The 13,099-nt window shown below is 45.8% G+C and overlaps 1 protein-coding gene across 1 annotated transcript; it reads right to left on the bottom strand.

Moving 5' to 3' along the window:
- Positions 1–850: 850 nt before the first annotated feature.
- On the bottom strand, positions 851–3,968 carry LOC121783227 (probable methyltransferase TCM_000336). The gene is made up of 3 exons (XM_042181237.1): positions 2,843–3,968; positions 2,057–2,734; positions 851–1,342 (listed from the first exon to the last, which is right to left on the bottom strand). The coding sequence occupies exons 1-3, from the start codon at positions 2,915–2,917 to the stop codon at positions 1,013–1,015; spliced, it is 1,083 nt and encodes a 360-aa protein (XP_042037171.1). The 5' UTR covers positions 2,918–3,968; the 3' UTR covers positions 851–1,012.
- Between the last annotated feature and the right edge of the window lie 9,131 nt (positions 3,969–13,099).

The following is a 13,099-nucleotide window of genomic DNA, read 5'->3' as shown; positions in this document are numbered from 1 at the left end:
GTGTATTTGCCTGATAATAACGTGTCATAGTGATTTGCCAAGGTGATAATCCAATTTAGTCCTATCAACACATTTTTTACATGTGAATACCAATTCTAACTCTATACATAAATTATGGAAACATATTTAATTTTTTCAAAATTAAGGCATTAAAATAATTATGGAAAGCGCCAAATGTATTGGCTATCACATATACACACAATATTTATAAAAAATACACATACAAAATCTTAAAGTTAATAGTAAAGAAAATTACTTATATTATGCCAGAAATTTAATACTACTATTTGATTTGATTGCTTATCTTTTTTATTGTTATACGTATCATTATAACTTGAAATTTTCATAATATATTAGAGAGTATTAATAAAATAAATAATTATCACAATTTATGATTTGTTTTAACTTCGCGTAATTTCTAATTTTCTATCTCCTAAATCTCAAGAAAAACATCTTCAAATTGGATCCGCTTGAAACGTAAAATTTTTATGTTCGGGTTAGCCCAATAGTTTAGGCTCAATTGTCTCGGGTCGATTAGATATTTTTTCCGGCCCAGTTATTTTTTTAGCTTTGAATTTATTTTTGTTTGAAATTTTCTATCAAAAATCGATTGATTTTTCAATTCTAAATTGTAATACCACAAATTTTGATAAAAAATCAGACTATCTTGACTGTTTTTATTTACAAATAGTTAATTATTCTCATTCACAAACTATACACATTTATTTAATAAATTCTGTGTCAACTTAGTCAACAGTAAACTACCAAATGACAATAATATAGTGTTGATCATAGATTAATAGGAGTAGTATAATTGTGATCTAAGGCAACCTACCAAGTCGACCCCAACTTAAAAATGATAAAAACACCCCACTTTCTACTTAGTAATAACATGTAATTAAAAACTACAAAATTAACGATAACATCCTAGCTTAACTAAAATCACTTGCACATTATATCGAATGCAACAACCTTCCTTTATACAAACATAAATGACTTGAAGAAATTGGAGTCATAATTTGGTAAGGAGGAGGAGAGCGATAGTGGATCTAACATCGCGTTTGGCCGATTCTTGATCGATCAATGCGGCGTAATGGTGGAAGAGCTTGTCCAAGATCCCCTCCCCAAAGTGGTGAGCCAGCATTGATGCTTGAATGCACCTCACCGCCTTCGCCAACGCCGTCCCGTAGCTCCTGCTCACGTTGGCCCCCTCCATTTCAAACACCTCGACCATCTCCGTTCGGAACGAACCCTCCTTCCTCACCTCGCCTTCCAACTCCTCCTTCGATGGCGCATAGAAATGCACGTCGTAGCTCTCCAGCTTCTCCTCCTCGACTTCACCCTATCATAATTAGAGAGGAAACGCCACCTTTCCATTAACATAATCAGTGGCGAATCTAGATAATAAAATTCGTGACTTCTTTTTGTTGTATACAACTAAGATGTTATGCCCACGTCGATTTCCAAGCAACTACTTTTCGAACTAATTCAAAATGAATTCCCTCTTAAAAGTATATCGTCTTTACACAATAAAATAAATTCCAACAAAAAATGAAAACTTTGAAAATGGAAAAGGAAGCCTACAAAATTTTCGGCAATAAGAAATAAGTCATAATTTGTCCATTAAAAAACAAATGTTTCAATCAAATAGAAATTTATGAATTTTGTAAAACAATAAAACAAAGGCAACATTTGTATCGCTAAAAGAAACAGGGAAACCTTACTCAACAAGTTAAAAAGCTTGGATTGTTGCTGGTATCGCTCTCTTAATTTAAAAATAAATAATTAATAGAAACGAGAAGAGTTGGCTCAGAGGCAGAGGTATTGTGGGGTCGAGGTCGAGCTATCGATTATTGAAGTTTTACTATATGGCACCAGATTAGTACTTAGTAATTAAGAGTGGATGTGGTCCAGAGCCTTTTTGTCCTAGCGGCAAGGAGTTTAGTCATTATTGTATGAAATGACAAGTTCGTGCGCTTTTGAGTTTATCTGTAATTTCCTCAGTTTATTAAAAAAAATAAATAAATTAAGAGTGGATGTGTAGATATATATATACCTGAGCAACGAGATGTGCTAGAGATTGGTAGAGAAGTTCCCAAAGGAATGAATTGGCGCAGTGGGCGTGGTCGGAGGCGGTCCTTCCCAACATCACGAGGACCATCCGGCCACCGGGGATGAGTTCATGTGACCGCGATTTGAGGAACAACGAAAAGTCCTCTTGAAACTGCCCTAAGTAAGCTCTCCTCACCCCTGGAGGGCTTCTCTCCGATATGTATACGCTCTTTCTATTCATCGACCGTCCCTCCTCATCGTAAATGCCACGTGGCACCATCGAGAGCCAGTGGAGGCTGTTGGAGGAGTAGACGAAATGCAGGCTGTGGTCGGGGAAGAGGCGGCCGTAGAACGTGCCCGGGCACGCCGCTATGTAGAGAGGCGGCTGCTGCTGCTTTGTTTTACTGCTGAGCTCTTCGTAGAGATCGGGCAAGCCTTGGAATACGGTGTTGAAGTCATTGCTGTGGAGATCGTTTAGATAGATGCGGAATTCCGGCGGCGGTTGTTGGATGGTGCCGCTGGCGTTTTCGACTGCTTCGACGACTTGTTTTATGGTGGAGAGGGCGTTGGGGCCGGAGGCGCAGCCGAGGTCGGCGATGCCTAGGCTCTTGGGCTTCTTGGTTACGAATACTTGCCTGATGGCCTCCGTGGTTATGTGCTTCACCTTATCAGCCACTCCTTTCTAATGCCAAGACAAATTGAAGCAATAAAGGGCTGAATCTCAGTAAATTGTGCTATTTACAATACCCTGCCGAGAAAGATGGAAAGATGAGAGAGAGAAGAGAGCAACCTGGAGTGAAGAGTTGTTGGAGTAGCTGTTGTCTCCAACTCCTCCCTTCATGCGGAATGCTCTGTGAACATCCATCAATGGTGATGATGACCTTGACAAACAATCGGACGGAAATTGTAACAATTAAAGCAGAAAAATGTGTAGAATTCCGAAAGCAAAGTGCGGAAATGAAGAGAGAAATCAGCTAAGGCAGGCGATCGCGCGACGGAATGAAATCAGTGTGGGGAAAAACGAGAGAGACTGAGAGAGGGTTCGACAAGCTTAAAAGGACAGTCTCTCCCTCTCCTCTTCTTCCTCGCAGCTCTTTGCATATACGTACATCGGATTCCAAAATTTCATTTCAATTTCATTTAATTTCTGTTAAAAGTTTACATTTTTATTCGTTTAATTGGCAACAATTACCAAAAGCAAAATAGTCTTTTGGTTACGCCTTTACCTTATCAATTAATAAATCTAGTAGGTAGTATTAAAAAAAATTAGCCTATATGAACTTTTATTTAATTTATTCGAATCTTCAACCTTTTGAAAGCTTTGTGAATATCCATCAATGGTGGTGATGACTGATCACGGCTGGATGGATGGGCTTTTTTACACTTTTCATGGCTAGGGAGACTATATTTCTCATATATATTGATTTGGAGTAGTGGATTGAATAGTGATTTTTCTTGCATGTAAGGTCTGTTTGGTAGGTGAATTTTAGGTCAAAGATAAATTACAGACAAAATACCAAACAAACAAAAGTATTCTTTGCTTTTCCCACTCAAAATCGACCATAATTGGAGGTAAGTACCCTACCCATTAATCAAAGGTAAGTACCAAACATATTAGGCAAAGGAAAAGTACCACTAACGCACATAAATCAAGCAAGTAATCATGAGTGTTGCTAATGAGCGGTTGAAAATGAATGTCCCAACTCCACCAATTTTGGAATGGGCTACTCTCTTAGCTGAATTTGACCTATGTAGTGCTCATTAATGGGAGTAATTATTTGTCACAGTGAACATTTGTCACAGTGAACATATCTTAGCATCAGTACATATTTTAACATATAGTGTTGAAACTAGAAGTGGTGACATGATGAATATGTGCTAGTAGCCCCTACAATTGTCTAATCTGATCACATCTCTGCATAGCTCTATTTGGATTTGACCAACTTAGGGCACCCGCAACGCTGTGCCGTTGCGGTTCCTATGCCGTTCCGGCGGAACGGTTCCGCGGCGGCACGCGTTGCAGGCTCCGTTCCGTCGCCATTCCGTGCCCATGACGTTCCTATGCATTGTCGCGTTTCGTTCCTGAGGAACGCGGAACGAAACGTTCCGCCACGCGCCAGGCGACGTGGCGGCCTCCCATTCGACGCGTGAAGGTGGAGCCCACTCGCTGCCCCGCGAGTTGGCTTCGTCCCGGTGACGCAATAATTCAATTTTTTTTAAAAAATTTGAATTTATTAAATTTTTTTTTTGGCAACGGTAATGTGACCAATTTTTATATCCGTTTTGTATTTTTTATATTTTTTATTTATTTATTTACTCTATAAATACTCCTATTTCATACTCATTTCAATCACAAACACACATCTATTCCTCTCTATTTCCACCCCAATTTTCATCTCAAATCAACTATGTTTTCCTTCTCCCAAATTTAATCAAACTAATGGATCCTTTTGAACAAATGCGTCAAATATTGCAACAATCACTTGAAGAAGATCGACGACGGGAGGCCGAAGAAGCCGCGCCGCCCCAACGACGCTCTCATACGTACATCCATCGTAACTGGGAGGAAGCCGCTGCAAGGTTAGTACGCGACTACTTCTGCGATAACCCGGTTTGGGGAGATACGTACTTCTGTCGCCGTTTCCGCATGGGGAAACCTTTATTTCTCCACATCGCGAATACTTTGGCAGCCCGGGAAGAGTTCTTCCAGGAAGGGTACGACGCGGTCGGCCGTCCCAGCCACACGACGATGCAGAAATGTACTGCAGCAATCCGCCAGCTTGCGACTGGACAAACGGCCGACATGTTCGACGAATACCTCCACATCGGAGACAGCACTGGGCGAATGTGCTTGCTCAAATTCTGCAAAGGCGTCCGGGCAGCCTTCACCGACGAATTTCTCCGGAGGCCAAGCACGACCGATTGTCAGTTCCTGCTCGACCTTCACGAAACAGTGCACGGATTCCCCGGGATGCTCGGCAGCGTCGATTGCATGCACTGGCAATGGAAGAATTGCCCGGTGGCGTGGAAGGGGTCCTACACGAGCGGCCACAAAGGCACCCACCCAACCGTTATACTTGAGGCCGTTGCCGACTACCGCCTTTGGATTTGGCACGCGTACTTCGGGGTCTCCGGGTCGAACAACGACGTAAACGTGCTCCACCAGTCCGACCTCTTGACCGAAGTTTTGGATGGTAAAGCGCCGGCCATCAACTTCGTCGCCAACAACCGGCTTTATAAAACGGGGTACTATCTCGCCGATGACATCTACCCGAAGTGGCCTACCTTCGTGAAGACGTGCAGTGGGTCTGCGAACCCAAAGCAGACTCTTTTTGCGCAGAAGCAGGAGGCTGTTCGCAAGGATGTGGAGAGGGCGTTCGGGGTTCTCCAAGCGCGCTTCAACATCATCAAAGCCCCGGCTCGTACGTGGTTCATGGAAAACATGGTCGACATCATGTATACGCGCATAATCTAGCACAACATGATTGTCCAAGATGAAGGACCCGAGGCGGGAAATTGGTTCGACGACGAATCCCCCGGAAGCTCAACTGCAAGTAGTCCGCCTCGAAGTGGAGCGCATCCGTCTATACAAGAACGGTTATCTATTCGTGCAAGGACACGCGACTCTAGTGCCCACACCCAACTCCAACAGGATCTAATTGAGCACATTTGGGCAAATTTTGGCGGATAAAATTATTAAAATTGTGTACTTTTATTTTTTAGGATTTTAATTGTGTGCTTTTTATTTTTTTAGGATTTTAATTGTGTGCTTTTTATTTTTTTAAGTTTAGGTTGTAATTTTTTTAATGTTGTGTGTTTTTTAATAAAGTGTGTTTATTTTTTAATAAAGTGTGTTTATTTTTTAATAAAGTGTGTTTTTTTAATTGAATTTAGTTGGAAATAAAAAAAAATGAAATTGAATGAATAGTAATTTATGGAACGGTTAAGGAACGGAGGGTTGCAGGTTCCGTTCCTTAGTTAAGGAATGGAGTAAAAAAGTACAATGAGGCTCTCAAATAGTGGTTTAAGGAACGGTATAGGAACAGCGTTGTGGATGACCTTAATCTTATCACGCCTGTCCACCACTTGCAGCCATTTTTGTGATAACACGTTATTCATTTATTCACCCACTTTCAAAAGAGGCACTCGTTTAATTTTTTAACCAATCGGTTCACTGTTTAGTGCTGGGGTACAATTGCTTTATACAATCTTCGCAAAGTAGTAATTTGGTAAGTACTAGGAAATAGGAATCATTTCTAATTTATTGTGGTAAGTACTAGGAATCATTTCTATTTTTATGCAATAAAGAGTAAATTGACGGGTAATTACATGGTGCATACAAAATGTTTCACCATTGTTTCAATTTACTATAAAAAGTTTTAAGTTAACATATTTCATATAAAAAGTTCTCTGCAAACCGTGGCTCCGGCGCAAAGTAATACTTGTACAACCGCCTGTGGGCAGCGAGGTGATCCCGGGAGACTATAGTGCGACGATGGATGGGTCGAGGCACCGCCGGCGCCGCGGCCGCTTGTTTCTCCCTCTCAGCGGCCTCCCGCACACGTGCGAGTATCATCCGTATCATGTGTTCATAATGCCCACCACCACTACCACTACCACTACCGGCCATTACGAATATATAAAAGAAATTAAGAGAGAGAGAAAATTGTTAATACAAGTGGTGCGAATGAAATGAAGTTCAACGGGATGTATATATAGGAACCGAAAAAAAAACATTTAATGGATTAAACGGGAATTCCGCGGGCGTCAACGCATGGCGGACGTCCGCGCGGAATCCCCCGCGGAATTCCGCCCGATGGCCGCGGAACTGCGAATTCCTTCACGGAATTCCGTATCCGTGGAAGGGACGCGCAATGGCGGACGTCCGCCACGGAATTCCCCACACGTCGGTGGGAATTCCGCGTGGATGTCCGCCATTGCGGATGCTCTAAAACAAGATTTCTTGAAACAAGGTTGTGCAGATACTCCTCGGCTATCAGTTCTAACCTTTTACCCCCTATAGGCTTGACAAGTCCCTCCGCCACCCATAATCTAAACAGCTGGCTGAGAAGTGGGGGTATAATATCTGAATCCCAAGTAGAGAAAGCATGCCTTCAAATGGTGAGGCAATTGAGCATAAGAGGGGCTCACAAGCTTTGAAATCATTGTTTCCAGGATCATTGACATATTTCGAGTCATTTCCATCCAACTTTCCAGCGTTGGTGGTGAATTAGATAGGACTTTACCAATCTCAACTATTGTAGCGGAAGTCCATCCGAGTATGTGGTGATTGACCTCCCGATTTCCTCAAGTTCTAAAGGGCACTTCTGCATGTCAGGAAACGCAATCATACAAAGTAAATCCCAGCTTTCTTCCCCATCTAGGAATCGCTTTTGAGACCATCCGCAATGGGCGGACGATGGCACGCCCGATGGCGCGCATCGTCCGCGCCATTCATCGTCCGCCCCCACTGTGGGTGTGTGGCATAGGCCGCGGACGATAGTCGCGGCCTATGCTTCGGGCGCGACTTAAACCGCGGACGATGACCATCGTCCGCTCCATTGCGGACGTCGCGGACGATGGTCGCGGATGATGGCCATCGTCCGCGCCATCGTCCGCCCCATTGTGAAGGCCGTGGACGATGGCACGCGGACGATGACACGCGGTTTTGTTTTTTTATAAATAGCGTTCATTTGTAATATTTCATTTCACACGATTTCATCTTCGAAACTTACATTTACATAATTACTACGAAATGGATTCAAGCCCCAATAGCCCTACGTTTAGCGGAGAGGCGCATTGGCCGGGTACAGAACCCGGCGATTATCGTTCGTTCGGTGACAACACCCATTACGATCTCGATTTCAGTACGGAATCGTATGGGTTGTCTGATATGGAGCCGTCGCCGCACCGCCCAACCGCATCGGCCGATCCCGCCCCCGCAGCGACCGGTGCCGCCAAGGGGAAGGCGAAGCAGAACCGGCAGCGGGCGCAGAAGTTGCCTCCTCTCGGTGACTGCGATGAGTACGCCCCCGGCCGTAAGAACTACACCGGCGACGAAACTCTCACTTTGGCCCGGTGTTGGGGTAGATATATCGGAAGATCCGATATTCGCCAACAACCAGAGACAGACCGCGTACTGGGAGCGAATCGCGAACCTCTACAATTCGGTCAAGCCGCCGACCGCGTACAAGCGCAAGCGTGAGCAACTCCGCAAGCACTGGGATCAAATCAAGAAGCAAGTGAACTTGTACTCGGCGGAGTTCGAGAAGTGCGCGCGATCACAGGGGAGCGGCGAGAGCGTGCACGACGTGCGCTCTAAAGCGATGTTGTCGTACTGGTCGATGTTCGGCGAGTTCAAGCATGAGGCCATCTGGGCGCTCTTGAGGGAGAAGCAGAAGTTCCAAGGTGGAATTCTGCACACTGGTGCGCCGAAGAGGACGAAGGTCACTGAAGCTGGTGACTACACGAGCAGCGGCAGCGGCACTAACCCGGTTGACCTCAACCGGACGTACGTGGATGAAGGGAGTTCCGGCACACCGGTGTCCTCCCGGCGTCCTCCCGGCATCAAGGCTGCGAAGGCCAAGGGGAAGGCGACCGCGACGTCATCGTCGACCGCTGCAACCCCTGATCCGGACCCGGATGAGCTCCCGACGCAGACGTCCACCGCGTTTGCGTCGTTAGCTACAGCGTCGATGGCAAGGACGATGTTGCAGACGCACAAGGCTCTCAAGAAGTGCACCGACCCCGAACAAGCCGAGTATCTCCGTGCATTACTCGATGAGTTGCGTAGAATGTTGAGAATTGGCCCGACTTAGTTTTTTTCTTTTTTTAGTTGAATGGTGTAATTTTTTTTTATAAAACTTCGCCGCTTGTTATTTAGTCAATTTTTTTTACTCGTTACGTGTTATTTGAAAACAGTTAAATTAATTAAATAAAACAACAAAATGATGACGTGGCACGTCATAGGGCGCGCCTTAGGGCGCCCCACTGCAGGTGGAGAAGGAGGAGGATAAAAATGATGATGTGGCGCGCCATAGAGCGCGCCTTAGGGCGCCCCACTGCTGATGGCCTGAAGCTTTCTATCGGAGAAAGCATCACAAACCTCGCCATTCAGCCTACTTGTGCAAATGATTCGACTGCCATTTTCATTATTTGGAAAGAAACGTTGAATTTCCTCCCAAGCCTTAAGATTCCACATGTCATCTAATACAATCAGATACCTCCTATCAAATAAGTATTTGTATAACTGCTCACCTAATTCATTAACCAGTAATTCTTCCAACTGATATTCCGCACCTATGTTTATGAATATCCTAATATCGAAATGTTGTTCCACAAGTGGATGGAGATATACTCATATACCTCTTTGGCAATGCCAGCCATCCCACCAATAGAGATTACGCCTTCTATTGTCACTCAAAAGCAAATCCAACAGCCTACTTACTTCATCTTGCAATCCCACTGTCTTGTTATTCTTCTCAAAACCAATTTTTGATGAAATAACAGCATCCGCACCAAAATGATCGGCCGATTGCTGCTCCTCTTCCTCCTGAGACTTCAACAGTTCTTCCTTGGCCTTCAAAATTTCATCTTTCTTAGCCTTCAACACTGCAACTTCATCTTTCTTGGCCTTCAACTTATCTTTGACTTCTATCAATTTTTTGGAAAACCATGCAATCGAAATCTCATCTCCAGGGCTCTGAGATTCAGACTGAGCTAGATTTGATAGATGAGCTTCAATCAGATCTTGAGTATACTCAATCAATATATGAATTTATTCAATTGGCTCATTATCGTGTGCTTCAAGAAACTATCATCAACGCTGCTGACGAGAACCTCTCTCGCGCCCAGCACCCCCCTCGACCGACGTCATCGCCGACCCAAACCTCTTGGGCGCTCGACGACTACGGTCTTGTTTCTTGATTGTGTGTGGAATTTGACGTTAAGGAAGGCTATCCTTAACAACTGGTGCTCTCATTGAGAGCTGACCCTCCCACCATCTCGAACCGAAGCTACACCGCTGCCCGACGGAAAACATTCCGCGCACAGCAACTGCTTTGGTTGTCGAGTCCCGCCTGTCCGCCGAGCTCTAGCCGCAGGACAACACTATTTCTGCAACGCCCGGCGGGAAGGATTCCCGCGTGCCGCGCCAAAGTCAGACGATCATCATCCACCACAGCCACGCCTTAGTCCGCCAACATGTCATACGACTACGCCGGCTATCGCCGTCGTCAATACAACTTACCTCAGGCCACACAGCCATTCCGTCCCCACCATCCGGCCCAACCTCGCCGTGTAACCAGTTGGGACCCTCCAAGCATCCGGGTGGAAGTACTCCGCCCGCCGTCGTGGCCAGATCCAGAATCACCTTACGTCTCACACCACTTGGATCCACCTGATCGTCGCCCACGGCTTAGATACCAGCCCATCGGGTACCGCGATCGCGCGCAAGACACTTGGCCCCGATACCGCGGCGGCTACGTCGAGAGGGGTGGCCACCTATCTGATCGCGGAGAGCATCAGATCCAATTAGGGTTTGATCGCTACCCGACAACCGCAACGCAGCAGCACCGCCCAACGTGCTGGGACCCACCGGTGCAACAGCAGGACCGCGGCTACCCGACCGTTGACCGGCCCCGACTCTCGGAGACGTGCTGGGACCGACCTCGCCCTCGGGAGGAGGTGAGAACGCGAGTCCAGCCCGCCTCCCACCAGCCCCGCTACTCCACCGAAAAGCCAACGCGGGACCTGTACAGTCAGCCCGCACGTGTGACCAGTCAAACTCCGGAGCAGCCACGTCTGCTGCTAATACGGGTCTCCCAGGCGGAGAAGTCAGAACGGTCCAGGTTGGGTCTCTGTTGGCACTGTCCCGAGAAATGGGTGATGGGACATGTGTGTAAACAACGCATTCTCTGTTATGCGGATGATGGGGATGAGTTTGAGGAGAACATTCAAGATGAGAATTTAGTCGAAGAGAAAACTGATAATACTCCCACGATAGTATTCGGTGATGATGTTCCCAATGACGTTACCGATGTTCACAATGATGGCACTCCTCTTGATGTTCCAAACAACGAGTCCTCTGGAGAGTTCATCAAGAACAAATGGATTGTCAAGAACGGCAATGAGTCACCGCAAGTGCTCGTTGGGGTATATGATGGGAAGATTGGTGAAAAGGATGAGACATTGCTAGAAGATAAAGAGGAGGATGGTTCTATTGGTGAAGTGGAGAAGATAATCACATCGTTCAATGATGCTCAAATGTCATCGAAGGATGTTGCGAATTGTTGGTTTAAGAGAGGAAGTGCTTGCACTGGCGTAAGGATAACTACCTATTTCTATGTGGATTTCTTTGATGGCGATGTTCCAAGTATTGTTCATCGTTCGACATCACTCGACGTCGATACACGATTCATCCCTCCGTGCGATGACACGCCATATTTGAGCATTCTTGGAGGTGGTAAAGGGAGACATTCAGCTGTTCGATATGTGTTTGATCCAGGAGGAGACGTCTAGCTAAAGCTTTTGCTTTCAACTCTCGTCCTTGGTTCGTGGTTCCCACCTTGAGGACAAGGTGGATTTTAACCGTGGAGGAGTTGATACGAGTATTTCGATTAGTATTAATAAGTTTAGATATATTAGGGATTTGCATATCTTTTCTTATATTTGTTTCTTGTTCCCTCAGCTGCAATTTTTTGCCGTCCAAGTCACGACCCAACGTTGGGCGCTCGACAAACGACGACACCTCGTTTCTTGATTTTGCGTGGAAATCGACGTTAAGGAATTAGGTCCTTAACATTCTATCTCGCAGAGAATTCATTCCATCGAAAAAGGATTTTATATAGCATAGATCGTCGTAAATCAATTTAAGCTCTGGTTTATGAATTTGAACTATATATTGAGCGGAATCTAGAAGGGGATCTAAAGTCAGCTTTAGAGAAACGATGAGCGCATAAACCATTCTGCACTCACTCTCTCTCTCTCTCTCGATGTTTAGAAAGTTTCTTTTAGCGCATCCATAATAAGAATAGTCCAGCCATAGCCCAGCCACAAACTCTTCCTGCCACATCATCATCACTAAAAATCCTCCTGCCACATCATCAGGACAAGCAAATAGCCCAGTAATAGCCTAGCCACATCACTCAAAATTATATAAAACAAATAATTGACAATCACACAAAATACGGAATTAAATTTACGACACAGATACAGGAAAATTCAATAATATTATTTACATTTAAAAAAAGTACGTTAAAAAAAATTACATTAATTTTTTAAAAAATTACATTATTAAAAAAAAATCTCGACCTCGGCCTCACTCCTCGTCTTCGCAGCCACCGTCGTCGTCGCCTCCGTCGCCGCCGGTACCCCCTCGTGCCGCGGTGGCCTTCAAATCGTCACGCATGCTCACGAGCAATGCGTGAAGAAAACTCTTCTCATCGGGGTTCCCTGCCGCCTTCCAATCGGCTAAGATCTTGACCATCTGAGCACGTGTTTGTTGAAGCGCGAAGAATTTAAGATCCTCTGTCGACTGGCCAGGGGGGATGCCGACTGGACCTCCTGGGACCCCCCGGCGCCTCCCCTCGCCTCCCGTTGCGCCCGCCTTTGACCAACCGGGCGAGTTCGGCGAACGAACGATGGAGGGGACGGGAGCTCATGAGCACCCTCGGGGAGGTCGTGGGAACTGCCGCTGTAATCACCGGTATAGTTCAGTCGTTGCTTCTTCGGCCAGCGAGCGTCGACACCTGCCCGGAACTTCTCGGAATCGTTCAGTACCTCATAGCAGTTCCAGTAGGTGAACTCCTTATTCAACCCGGGCTGGGGGAAGGCTTTCTCCGCTATCCTCCTACAGTCATCCTCCGTTTGGCCACTGCTCTGCATGCGGAGGGCGTTGGCGTACAAGCCCGAAAATCGGGAGACCCCAGCCCTGATTCGGTCCCACGCCTTACGGCACTCTTCCCCGTTGCGCGGCCTCCCCTCCGGGCAAAATGCCTTGTAGGCTGCTGCTATTTTGGCCCACATGTTGACGATCCTCTGATTGTTC

The sequence above is a fragment of the Salvia splendens genome, chromosome 21 (genome assembly GCF_004379255.2).
Source record: "Salvia splendens isolate huo1 chromosome 21, SspV2, whole genome shotgun sequence".
Taxonomy (NCBI): domain Eukaryota; kingdom Viridiplantae; phylum Streptophyta; class Magnoliopsida; order Lamiales; family Lamiaceae; genus Salvia; species Salvia splendens.
This window is presented reverse-complemented; position numbering and strand designations above follow the sequence as displayed.

Coding starts and splice junctions, on each gene's coding strand:
- LOC121783227 (XM_042181237.1), bottom strand. CDS start 2,917: ATGGATGTTCACAGAGCATTCCGCATGAAGGGAGGAGTTGGAGACAAC. Junction 2,735..2,842: donor CCAACAACTCTTCACTCCAG/GTTGCTCTCTTC, acceptor TCTTGGCATTAG/AAAGGAGTGGCTGATAAGGT. Junction 1,343..2,056: donor TAGCACATCTCGTTGCTCAG/GTATATATATAT, acceptor TAATTATGATAG/GGTGAAGTCGAGGAGGAGAA.